General features: G+C 41.4%; 1 protein-coding gene across 2 annotated transcripts in view; it reads left to right on the top strand.

The window, feature by feature from the left end:
- Positions 1–13,326, top strand: part of UNC5D (unc-5 netrin receptor D) — a 410,127-nt gene that overhangs the window by 284,675 nt on the left and 112,126 nt on the right. For both annotated transcript variants that reach the window (XM_083588433.1, XM_083588434.1), the window contains exons 5-7: positions 1,850–2,030; positions 5,507–5,674; positions 10,231–10,395. In XM_083588433.1, the coding sequence (XP_083444559.1) occupies positions 1,850–2,030; positions 5,507–5,674; positions 10,231–10,395 (514 nt within the window). The remainder of the gene's footprint in view (positions 1–1,849; positions 2,031–5,506; positions 5,675–10,230; positions 10,396–13,326) is intronic.

The following is a 13,326-nucleotide window of genomic DNA, read 5'->3' as shown; positions in this document are numbered from 1 at the left end:
CCTGGGAAGACTACAGGTTCCTCATCCCAGGTTTATCATTATGAAGACAAACCTAAATGAGCCTCAGGCTTGTGTCATGCATGGCAGTGAGAAGGAGGCGACCATAAACTGCAGTCAATCTTTACTATGGACGCTTGAAACAAGCCAGCTTCATGAACCCTCATTTGAACTTGGCTCGCTTCCACTAACAGTAGTTAAGATCAATCACAGTTTGACTGCTTTGGGGTAAGATGGCAAGCTGTGGCTAATCAGAAAAGGATGCAAAAACTGTCAGACTCCTTGCAGTCAAGCTAGAGGAGGTGGGGTGAATATGAGAGCCTAAAGACTGGTTTAGCATTATGGCCATATCAGCGCATTGTTTCAGTTTTATTAGGAAGGAAGGAACATAAGAAGGGTTTGCTTCTCTTGCTCTGAAGATATCCCACATTTGTTTGTGATCTCCATCATTCAGCAGGCCATTGGTTGTTTTGTGACTCAAGAAATCCCATGGCACCAATTTTTTTATTTTTTTTTTAATGTTTATCATACTCTTCCTTCAAGGATCTTGGGACTCCCAACACAGCTTATCCTCACAATAAATATGTGAAGTAGTTGAGAGAAAGTGAGCATAATTGCCAAATGAGGGTAGAATATTAATTGGTTAATATAATTCCTCTAGATTTTGACTAAATTTGTTTAATGTGGATATGCATCCTCTCATTTTAGTCCACCTTCGATTACTCAGTACGTTTCTACTTCTGTATGTTTGTATATGTCTGATTTTCTTGTTGCAATCTATTGGTAACATTCATGCTTCACAATTTTAGATAACTTCTGAAATAAAAAGTAAGGTGTATTCACATACATGCAAAAAATGCAGCGGTTAGAACTCAAATATCACCAAATAACCATTTTGTCAGTTCCAGGATTTTGCAACAAGGCGTTCCCACTTTTCTTACCCTGTGCACCCCCTAAATATGTTCTAGGGGTTTCCCCAACCTGCTCTAACAGATTGGGGGAAATGTACAGGGGGTGAAGGGGGAAAGTCCAATTGTGCAAGTAGAAATTCTGGACCTAATGGGACACATTAATTGGATATCACCCAATGTGTGAAAAGGCCCTTAAGGACAGTTGTGGATTAATTTTTCATTTAAGAACAGTACTTCTATATGTTATCAAAGGTGCATTGAGCATAACATCTTCTTTTCCATAATGTCTAACTAGATTTTTCCAGGAAGTCCATAAGCAGGTCATGAAGGTAGCAGGTCTGAGCTGCTGTTGCCTCCTCAGTGGATGTGAAATGCTGTAACTTGTTTGAACTGATATTCATTGGCATGGTGTCTCTGAACATGGAAGTTCCATATAGCCATCATTGTTGACTGGGCCAAGCCCACCATTAGGCAAAGTGTAATGATTTCCTCAGGCAGCAGATGCTAAGAGGCAGTGGAGATAGCCCTCCTCAGCCCTCCAGTGCTGCAGGGCAGAGCTTTGTGTGCCATTTAGTCTGTCCTGTACCAGCATAACTACTTTGTTGCCCTCAAGTGTCCTAGCTTATTCCAGGTGGCTTCTGTATGTGGAATGGAGGGCTGCCATCTTTGCACTTTGCCTCAGGTAGCAAAATGTCTTGGCCCAATACTGATAATTGATCACTGTTCATGAATTTGTCTAACCCCCTTGCAAATTGTAGCAGTAAATTTTATACAATGAACATACGATATGGAAATATGCTTTCCTCTGTCTGCCCTGATTGTACGGCCAATCAGTTTCAGTAAGTGACTAATGTTATCCATCATCTTCAATTCTGGAGAGGTGGGATATAAATAAAGTAAATCCATCCCATTAATCCACCCTTCATGTTTTATCTCTCCAGGTGGAATGGCTGAAGAATGAAGAACCCGTTGATGCTGAGCAGGATGAGAACATTGACACCCGAGCAGATCACAACCTGATCATTCGCCAAGCGCGCCTCTCTGATTCTGGGAACTACACATGTATGGCAGCCAACATAGTTGCCAAGAGAAGAAGCCTGTCAGCCACTGTTGTGGTGTACGGTCAGTGGGTGTGAAATGCTATAACTTCTTAGCTTGCAAATGCTAACCTGTTGATTGGTATTGTTCACAGATGAAAGGCAGTATACAAATTTTATTAAGAAATAATAATAATAACACTATCATTAAGTATAAGCATTATTTCTAGGGCTTGGGCTTGGCATACCTAGTGGGTTCTATGCAGATAAGAAGACTTATCAGATTGTTTGACACTTTTGCTTGTCTCTCTGTGTGTTTTCTCTTCACAGAAACACAAGTAAACAAAAGCATCAGACAATCCGATTGATCTACGTGCAGCATTTAGGAGAAACAAAACAAAACAAAAAGTAAATGGATTCAAGATCGGAAGAAATGCTTAGACGTCCCTTCTGAACTCAGTTTGTGAATGGGAAGGAATTCATTTTAGCTACATTTGTTTCATTATTCTATTGATCATGAAATGAATGTATGTTCCTCCTTCACAAGGCTGAAGCAGAGTTTAGAAGGTGCTTCTACTGTACATGTGAAAAGACTCCTTGGATCGAGATTGCTTGGTATTTTTGGATTCCACCCCCCCTCCCCCAAATACTTATCTGTGATTAATGATTAGTAGAAAACCCCTCCTTAGCTATTCTAAAAATATAATTTGGACCAAGAAATTGTGATATGCATTTTAATTAGTGAATAGAATAAACAGTTAACAGCAAGATCAATTTAAAAGCCATTAAAGAAAAGCTTTTAAACCCCATTGTTTGATTGGCAGTCCCAGAAATTCACGAGAATACTTGGGAGCACACCTCCTTGATAACTTAACACCTATTTCACTAAAAAGCCATTACAAACTGGCAAGGTCCAATATATAGTGTTAACTGAATATGTGAAATAACTAATTACCGAACTGACTTGGCGACAATGTTCACTACAGTGCTTAGAAAGTGTCAATTAGAAAGGAACTAGTTCTATTTCAAGTTCATGCATTCCAAAAAGGAACTCATTCCTATTAAAGTTCATACTTTTACAAAACAAACTATTTCGGTCTGAGTTCATCTGGATGATTTCTTTTTAATTCATAAGTTCATCCTCTGCAAAATATTTTTTTATAAAACAGCATTCAGAATGTTACAAGCTGTTGTGCTGAAATATTGGGTTCAAAAGCAAATCAGAGGCCACACAAGTAAGACATTTTTAAGACTGAATATCATCTAGTGAAGCTTTCCCCATAATTATGTTTCCATAACAGAAAAGAATTACCCTGTTGAATGTATGCCAGTCACACAGTTCTAAAATGCACTGCTCCTGTTGGAAGAGAACAAATCTCTTCATCAGGAAATATACGGGAAGTGCCTCACATTGTTTCCTTCTGATTGCTTAGCAGCAGTGATTAAATGACTAAACATCCTTAGCAATAGCAATGTCTCCATATCTGCCCAATAAGCTTTAGAAAATTGTCTCCACACTTTGCTTTCTAACTTTTTTTTCTAGATGTCTGATTGAAGCACTTTTTAAAAAGAAAAGTATAGGAGCTATTTTCAGATGTAGGTCAGAGACTTTTCAACTAGCTCAGTAAACTTCTTTGGACTGAGCTACTTCATTCCAAGTGCTGAATCATTGTGTGTCTTTGGTTGTGGTTGGGTTTTTGTTTTTTTGAAGGATGGCATTCACTATGAAATAAAAGGGGAAAAGAAAAGAAAAGAAAAAGGAAGTGTGGGGGTCTTAAAACCCCCCACAAACAACTGCAACACTGACCACAAACTGGCAACTAAGTTCAAAGAGAACAGATGGCGAGTCGTTCTTGGCCCATGGACAGCCTCAGTTCTTAAGGGGGTGTTTTATAGCAAAAATAAAATGGATTTTGTGGCAAGTTAAAAACAAACAATTTTATTATGGCATAATCTTTTATAGAGTATATTCCACTTCATTAGATTTAAGCCATTTTATCCAGGTGTGTGTTCAGATAGACACATGGGGTTTTTTTGTTGGGGGGGTAGTAAAAGTGGGTTCAGAGGGAAATGAAATGCAGAAAAGTACAGTGATAATTACATACTTAACAACGCTGACTCCCTAAACAGTTCTCAATGTCAGGCAACTATTTTATGAATAACCACTGTTAAGTATGTAATTATCACTGTCTGTACATTTTCTGCATTACATTTCCCCTTGACCTCACTTCACAATCTGCCAAGTGTATATATACACCTAAAATTCAGGGTAATACTTCATGCTACTGATGAAATGGACCATAATCCATGAAAATTAATATGATAGTAAATTAGTTCACCTTTAAGGTGCTAGAAGACTCTTTGTGTTGCATCCAATGCAAGTTCTACTCAGAGTAGACACACCGAAGTTAATAAAGATGGCCAACTGTTTGCTCAATCTCCCTCCTCTGGATTTTCCTAGACAAAACTGATCTTAATTTATATGTTATTGCTGTTAGCCACCTTGGAGGGCCATTTGGTGGAAAGAGGAGAAAGAAATGTAACAAATAAGCAAATACTAAAAAAGAATTACCGAGGGCCCCATTTGCAATATTCATTTAAAGCAGAGGGAGGGTGGCAGAGATAGGAGCATAGGAAATTGCTTTATACCAAGTCAGACTTGCAGTGACTCTCCACGGTTTCAGACGGGGGTCTCTCCCAGACCTACCTGAAGATGCTGGGGACTGAATTTCTTCATACAAAGCAGATGGTTCAGCATCTGGATGTTGCCACATGGAGAAGATACTGTCTACCCAGGCAGACCATTGGTCCATGTAGCTCAGTCTTGTCTGCCCTGACTGGCAATTACTCTCTAAGGTTTCGGACAGGGGACTTTCATGTGGCACTCGACAGATTACCCTCAAGGTAATGTGGCCCTTGGTGGGAGGGGAAGTTCCTCCTGCCAAGGGTCAGTCAAAATAAAATTGTGCATCTATGGTTCCTTGTAACAGCTCTTTCTCTATAGGAGAGCTTGTTAATCAAACTTAGCATGGACCCCTAATGTTGCTTTTCAAACAGCCATATCTGAACTGGAAGAGAAAGTTTCTGCCTCTTTTGTGCTTGGCTGCCTTTGTTCTCTTTAAAGTGCAGAATTATATTTCATTAAGTCAGATAGATGCCTAGACAACCTCCGCTCATTATTATTTTTTTGCCTTTTGAGGAATCTGATTGTGCCTTAAGTGGAATGTGTTTGGAGAGAATTAGGGGGGTAGCCTCTCCTTTCTCAAAAACCATCTCCCTGTCACCCTCAGCACCTCCTGGCATATGAGTCTGCATCCTTCAAACATGACCACACATTGACACCAAGTTCTTTAGATAATTGCATCCCAGTGTTATTTAGGCAGCAGTGTCTACAACTGAGCTTTGGAATTTAACATGCAGGAACTTTTTTTCTTTTTTCTCTTTTAAAAAGAGAGCTTGAGAATGGAAGGGCATGAAATGAAGGTTTGTTCTTTTCAAATGTTAATGTGATCTCCATCTCCTCCTTACTCCCCCACCTCCCTATATGTGTTCTGGTTGCAGTGAATGGAGGCTGGTCTTCATGGACAGAGTGGTCCAACTGCAACGTACGATGTGGCAGAGGATGGCAGAAGAGGTCACGGACCTGTACAAACCCAGCTCCTCTCAACGGAGGTGCCTTCTGCGAAGGAATGTCTGTGCAGAAAATTACTTGCACTTCACTGTGCCCTGGTGAGAGAGATGGTATTTATTACTATTTATTTAGAGTATTTGTACACCACTCTTCAGCCTAAAAGGCTCCTGGGGTGACTTGTTGTTGTTGTTTAGTCGTTTAATCGTGTCCGACTCTTCGTGACCCCATGGACCAGAGCACACCAGGCTCTCCTGTCCTCCACTGCCTCCCGCAGTTTAGTCAAACTCATGCTGGTAGCTTCTAGAACACTGTCCAACCATCTCGTCCTCTGTCGTCCCCTTCTCCTTGTGCCCTCCATCTTTCCCAACATTAGAGTCTTTTCCAGGGAGTCTTCTCTTCTCATGAGGTGGCCAAAGTATTGGAGCCTCAGCTTCACGACCTGTCCTTCCAGTGAGCACTCAGGGCTGATTTCCTTAAGAATGGATAGGTTTGATCCTCTTGCAGTCCATGGGACTCTCAAGAGTCTCCTCCCGCACCATAATTCAAAAGCATCAATTCTTCGGCGATCAGCCTTCTTTATGGTCCAGCTCTCACTTCCATACATCACCACTGGGAAAACCATAGCTTTAACTATACGGACTTACGTACAGTCAAAGCAAGACAGTCCCTACCTGCAGGCTTACAATCTAAACACACACGCCACACAAGGCAAAGGGGACTGGGAGGGAAGAGGAAAATCAGAATCCAGACATAGGCACCAGTTTCTAAACAGCTGTTCTTCTAATGACCACCTGGCACAGTTCAGAGGCAGGAGGTGCCTAATGAAACTAAACCTCTGGCAGAGCTGGAGACATGAGCCCTGAGTCTTAACTCTCCCACTGAGGCAGCCTGATGGAATGGCTGCCCCAGGTAACAGTTGAGGAGAGAGGAGGCCTTGTGGAGCAGAGCCAATGGGGTGAGGTCTGACAGGCCTACATTTAAATGGTTCACAGGCCCAGTTAACTGTAGTAGAAAGATGATCTTGGAAAACTGCTACAAGGTGATACAAGGAAACTCAGTTAGGGGGGAGTTGAGGAAGTCAGTTAACAATGGAATTTAAAATGAACTTTAGAAGGAATATGTGTTCTTATTTTTGTTTTTTCTTTCTTTCTTGCAGTATTGTAATGTGTTTTCTTTTGTATGTTTTATATGTTATATCTGTTAAAATCAATGAAATTTTTGGAAAAATAATAATAATAAATGGTTCACAGGCCCATGGTTGAAGTTGGGGAGATGGAGCTGTTATCCTCCTGAGCTCTTTGCAATATGCAAAGTCACCTGAGGGCAGGGATGCAAAATAAATTCAGTTCATTTTACATTCTCATGCAGACGTACCTAAAGACACAGTTTCTGAAACAATGCATGAAATGAAATACGCTGTCCTTGGAAATTCACACTTTTTCTTTTTTCTTTTTGGTGATTTTTTTTTTTTACAATCAACTAGTTTATATAAAAATTTGTTAGGGGAAAGTGTGCATTTTGATGCATATCTGTGAAGAAACAATCACACAAAATGCCTGGAAAATGTGTTTATTGATGAAAACTGCATACAAAGGTGTGTATTATTAGTTCACACTAAAATGCTGATGAATTTTCATGAGAATTAAAAAAAAAAATCACAAATGTTTTCCTTTTTTAAAAAACATGTTAGCCTACAGTCCATTACATGATATACCAGGGAGTGTGGCCAATGGCCATCTATGTATTTTCCTGTATGTTTGAGGTTTCCACCACCACCCAAAAAAATGAAAATTTACCAATATGCACTGTCCAGTTTTAAAAATGCGTGCATACTTTCTTTAGGTTTCATTATCCGAAACTCATTGAACACTGTGGGTGTCTGTTTCATATCTACGGGCTTTAAATTGGAATTTATTGAATCTAGCATTTCTTTTGAACTGCTTCTGTTAACATGCATAATTGGGACACGGGTAACATGAAAAAGAGCTGAACAGGGAGTTGCAAAGACTGTAAGACAGAAAGTGAGCTGTTCTAAGCCAGTTGTTAGACATATTGATCCTGAATATCTTGTGGGCATTAGCAAGAGAACTGCAAGGCTAGCTGTCATGTTTCAGGTACATGTCAGAATTATCTCAACCCCTAGAGCTGATTGGACCTTGGATTTTTGAACCACTATTCGCTTCACTCTAAGGGACTGTTCGGACATAATGCCAACCATGGTTTGGTCAAGTTTGAAAAACCTCATGCATACATTGTTCGGACATAATGCCAACCATGGTTTGGTCAAGTTTGAAAAACCTCATGCATACATGAGTGGAGTGGAGTGGAGCTGAGTGGAGTCGCTAAGGCTTGTTTTCTAGCAAGTGGGTCACTGTTGACTAGGCAGGAGAAGAGGTTGGTGCGGTGCAAATGCAGAAGCAGGATTGGCTCCACAGGCATGTTTGCACTGCTCCAACCTCTCCTTCCTGGTAAGCAATGGCAGCCCACTTGCCAATAAGATAGCACAGTAGGTCTGCCTCATCCTGTGAGCCACTTTGGGGCTTGAGTAGAGCAATAATGGACCCCAATACATCAGCTCGTTCGACTTGGCCTTTCTGCTGAAATAAACATTTTGGTATGTTTTGCTTTTCCTTCTGCATCATGTGGACATGGGACATCATGTGATCACAGATTTCTCTAGTGGTTAATGATGAAAGCAAATGATGTAAAATTGGTCAACTATGAACCCTTTCCTGTGATTCCAAATAAGTCTGAAAACGAGTCTCCAACTGTCAGCATTTCTCCCAAGATCATTTTTGCTTCTGCTTCTTTCCTCCTTCTTTTTTTGCTTCAGGCAATCTTTCTCTCCCTCTCAAAAACATTGTAGCTGCAGCCCAAATGAATGGGGAAAAATAGCACAGAAATTTGGGGAAGAGATACAACCTAAAAGAAGCCATTTAAGCTTCTCTTTGATAGCAGATAAATTTTAGCACATGTAATCTTGTACAGCAGTTTTGAGCTTTAAATTCAACTTCACTAATTTTTTTGCAAGGTTCCCCCCCTACAAAAAGATTTTATTCACCTTTTTTGCATGGTGTAATTGAGGTCTAGTATATAACACAAACAGATGGACCATTCAGCTTTATGTGTTCAGTTAATAGTTACATATAAACCTTCTGTGCACATACAAAGCTAGATGTCAGGGAGAAGAGTTCTAGCCTGCTGTTGTCCCTGACATTCTAGTTTTCTGTGGTTAGGGGATTATTCTACAGCAAAGCATTCAAACATAGGTTTTCCTCCTGTAAACTGAAATGTTGCAGCTCAGGGATAGTTATAAACACCCGCTATGTTGCTGTAGTATAGCTTCCAACCTCCTTGATCAGGCATAGGAAAACTCGGCCCTCCAGATGTTTTGGGACTACAACTCCCATCATCCCTAGCTAACAGGACTAGTGGTCAGGGATGATGGGAATTGTAGTCTCAAAAACATCTGAAGGGCCAAGTTTGCCTATGCCTGTCCTTGATCACAGACCATACTGGCTGGGATTCCACAACATCTGGAAAACAGCATGAATGTTACCCCTAAACTAGAATATAGATTCCAAGTTGCCAACAAGATACTGGGGTGAACAATGGTTTGTTCAAAAATGTAAGCTTTTGAACTTTCATTCTCTGCATCTTACTTGGGGATGAGGTGTTGGGGAGCAGGAGTATATAAACCTGAGGGACACTGCAGCTTATCCATGATCTAAAACAAGGTTTATGTATTCAGATTAGTTATACATATTTAGGCTTAGTTATGCTAAGATATTGGGATACTGGATTATGTTAAATTAAATTTTACTCAAAGTCTGTTGATCTCAATGGTCCTCCTGAGGACACACACAGAATATATAACCATGAGTCACTGGACAGGAGGACCTATACATCACTGCTGGACTACACCTCCCATGATCCCTGACCATTGGCTAGGGCTGATTGGCTCTGGAATCCATCAAGAACTAGAGGGCTAAAGTTCCTCACCATTGGATTAAGGGTTTGTCTTGATAACTGTGTGGGAGAAGTTGAATTCCAAGAAGTGTTTGAAGGCATTGCATGTGTGTTTTAGGAGGGAGCTCTAGATATAAGGAGCAGAAAGTTCGCAGGTGATCTATGGTTGGTTGAACATTATGGAGCTAAAATAAATCAGATTGTAGGCTAGATCAGGGCTGGTGACTCAGATGATGGTGGACCAACTCCCACCAGCCCCAGCAAGCATGGCCAATGCAGGGATTATGGGAGTTGGGGGCAAACAACATCTGGAGAGCCACAGGTTTCTCAGATCTGGGTTTGATGGATCAGGGAATCACAGAGTTCAAAATGACCTAAAATATCACCTAGTCCAACCCCTTGGTGATGGAAAATATTCACTACTACAACATCCCTGATAGGTAGCCATCCAACCTCTGCTTTTAAAACAAAACAAAACAAAACAAAAAAATCAAGCATATAATGGAGTGCCCACCACCTTCCAATGGAAGGGAAAACTGGGATAAATTTGAGAAATGATGGGGAAACGATTTCATCTATCTTGCCTACATGGGAGTTCACCTATATTACCAAAGTGCCCCAAACGAGTTCTGGATCAAACAATTTGTCATTTAAAGCAACAGTTAATTCCTTCCTTTGTGTTTAGTGGATGGCGGCTGGGAGGTGTGGAGTGAATGGTCGGTCTGCAGTCCTGAGTGTGAGCACATGAGGATCCGGGAATGCAGTGCTCCACCTCCACGGAATGGTGGGAAATTCTGTGAAGGTCCAAGCCAAGAGTCAGAGAACTGCACCGAAGGACTTTGCATTCAAGGTAAATAGCTTTCATGGGAAGTCAATGTCTTTTTTCCTCCCTCTCTGTCCCTTAAATTAAGACTCACAGCCAAGTCTATGATTCATGTTGCAGACTGGAGAGAGTTGTCTGCAGTGAAATCAGTCGACAAAGGAGCCTCTGTGTATGTGTGTGTGTTCATAGCTTTGAAATTCATTCTGCCGATGTCTTTTGCTTGGAGCTCAAATCCTTTGAAGTCCATAGAAAGGGTTATATTGGCTGGAAGGGAAGTTTTGGATTCCTCCTGTGGTGAATAATTTATCATTGATTACTTGGGATGGTCCAACATGTATCAGTTGCTCAGAAACAGATGGTGTCAAAAGAAGGTCGCACAGACTGAAAGATACTTCCTTCTGTTCTTTGTATGTCCAGATTAGCAGTGAACCTAGACTCCTCTTTTGATTTTGGAATGGGGATGTTTGAAGAATTTGATCTTTGCAAATTCCTATGTGAGTCAACTTGATCCACATCTCTCAAACTAATTTGCAGATTAGAATTTTGAGTGGTGTCTCTCTCCCCTAGCCTTAAATATGGATCGATGCAGAAATTGAATAAAAAGAAATGTACAAGTGGCATGGATCAGACACAGAGAACAATTTCCTAAAACGGATTGAATATCAATACAAAGGGATGTTAGTAATTGTCAGTGTCAAACTCTGCCTTCCCCCATCACCATTTTGCAGTTGGTGGGCCTCAGTCCTCTGAAGTGAGACCTAGAGATGAAAGTTTGAGAACTGTAGACAATACTGAACTAGATGGACCAATGGTCTTACTTGGTTATAAGGCAGAATTCTGTTCCTGTTTGGGGGTTAGCTGAAGGCACTGCTCAGGCATTCACATACCCCATGCAGTTCTAAACGTAGGAAAACATCAATTAATACTTATTGAAATAATTGGAGAAGAGATCTAGGACAGGAGATACCGACTGATAGCTGGAATTGGATCTGGTAAAATGTCCCTCAACAAACAATTAACTGAGTGGGGAGGCGGAACCAGAGGTGACGGCAACTGAACAGAAGCCCAAACACGTTTGCAATCCTGACATCCCCGCAAGGCGAGTGAGTCTTGTAGCTGAGCCATGCTATACCGCATCTTTTAAAACTTGGCAGGCAGCGTTCGGGAAACTTGTTGGGACGTCTTCATTGCTTTTGTCCAATTCTGAGCATCTTGAGCAGATGTACCATGACTCTTGAGCCTTGTATCTGCAGCTGAGCCTGCACAGTTACTTGCCCGACTGAGGATTTCTTACTTGCTTGTAAGCAAGAGCCTCCATCCACCTGTCAATCACCTGCTGTTATCATTCTGCCACTTCACGACTTCAAAGGGCCTCACTGTAATCACTGATCAGCTGATCAGACAGAGCAAGCCTCCTTGAAGTTTGTTTACAGATGGCAGACTATGCCTGCAAACTGACATTTTCCCTCTGAAGACTGGCAAAGCTGACAGCAAGGCCCCTTAAGCTGCACTAGCAGGTTCCTGATGCGGAACTTGCTGGTGCAGCCAATCCCAGTGGGTCTGGCTGTCAGCGCTGATCAGCTCTTGTCAGTGAGCCCCACTTGCAAAGGAACCATCAGGAGCTCACTTTAAGTGCCTGATGGTTCCGTTGGAATCACACGCTTATCTGCCGTGTGCCTGACATCACATGTGAAGTCAGGTGTGGGGTAAGTAGATGTGGTTTTGAGAAAACGGCTTTGCAGACTAAGTTGGAACTCATACCAGGCCTAAATAGGCCTGCAGGGCAGAGGTTAGTAAACCTTTGCAAGCAATGATCGTTCTTGTAGAGCGAGACTCCTTGGTTTACAGACCTGTGAACATCTATTGAGTTCTGTTCCTATGAATCCATCATGTGTTTTCTGCTTGATTGTCTTGCTGTGCAAGAAATGAACTCTTTGCTATGGGTACTCATTAGGCAAACCCCTGTATTTCTATGTGTATTTTTGCACTATGCATGTTAGCTGAAATGCATCACAGAGTCATAGAGGTGGAAGAGACCTCAAAGGTCATCTCATCCAGTCACTTGCTGATGCTGGAAATCCACTGCTACTACATCCCTTAAAGATAGACTCTTGTTTGCTAAACAGGCTGGGGTGCTATCACCTTTTATCTGTTCCACTGTTAAAACAGTTCATGCCACCAGGAAGTTTCTTCCTAATGTTGACTCAAAATCCCCTTTCTTGGAAATTAAAACTCAGTGGTTTGTGTCCTTTCCTCTGGAGCAAAATAAAACAAAAATTGATCCATCACTTAGGTGGCAGCCTTTCAGATATTTGAAGATGGCCATCATATTGTCTCTTCCCTGGGGCAAACATGCCCAACTCCTTCAACCATTCCTCATAGGACTTGGTCTCCTTCCTAATCCTCCTCTGGACACATTCCATTTGGCCTAGTTTCCTTTTAAACTGCTGGGTAAAAGCTACTTGCTGATTGTGGGATGAAAGACCAAAAAAACTGTGGCCATCCATAAACCAAATACTTGCTCACAGCTGGACAGAACAACCACAGCAAAGGCTGCCACCGAGAGCCTCACTTTTCATTTAAGCGGTATAATGTTTGGATCCATACCTGTTAATATTTTACAGTTCTGGAAAAACCATGTTTTTGTGACAGAGTAACTCAGATTCTGATTCCTTGTATTTATCTTGCCCAAATTGTTCTGCTTTTGCTGGTCCTGATGAGGAACCCAGTGTCAGGCAGGCTGCTGAAGCTTCTGGAAGTTCATTTTCATGTCTTTCCTCACAGCCCTAGTCCTAGACCAGATGGTGCCCTAGCCAGGAAGGTGGAATGCTTTTCAGCCTGAGGGCTACATTTCCTCATGGGAAATCTTCAGGGGCGTGAAATCCAATGGAAATGGAAAAAGAAGTGGAAATTACCAATGTTCATTTATTCATCCCATGTCCAGAACAGAAATCAATA

This window comes from Podarcis filfolensis (genome assembly GCF_964270895.1).
Source record: "Podarcis filfolensis genome assembly, chromosome: 15".
NCBI lineage: Eukaryota > Metazoa > Chordata > Lepidosauria > Squamata > Lacertidae > Podarcis > Podarcis filfolensis.
The sequence above is the reverse complement of the archived record's forward strand: the minus strand, read 5'-3'. Positions and strand labels throughout refer to the sequence as shown.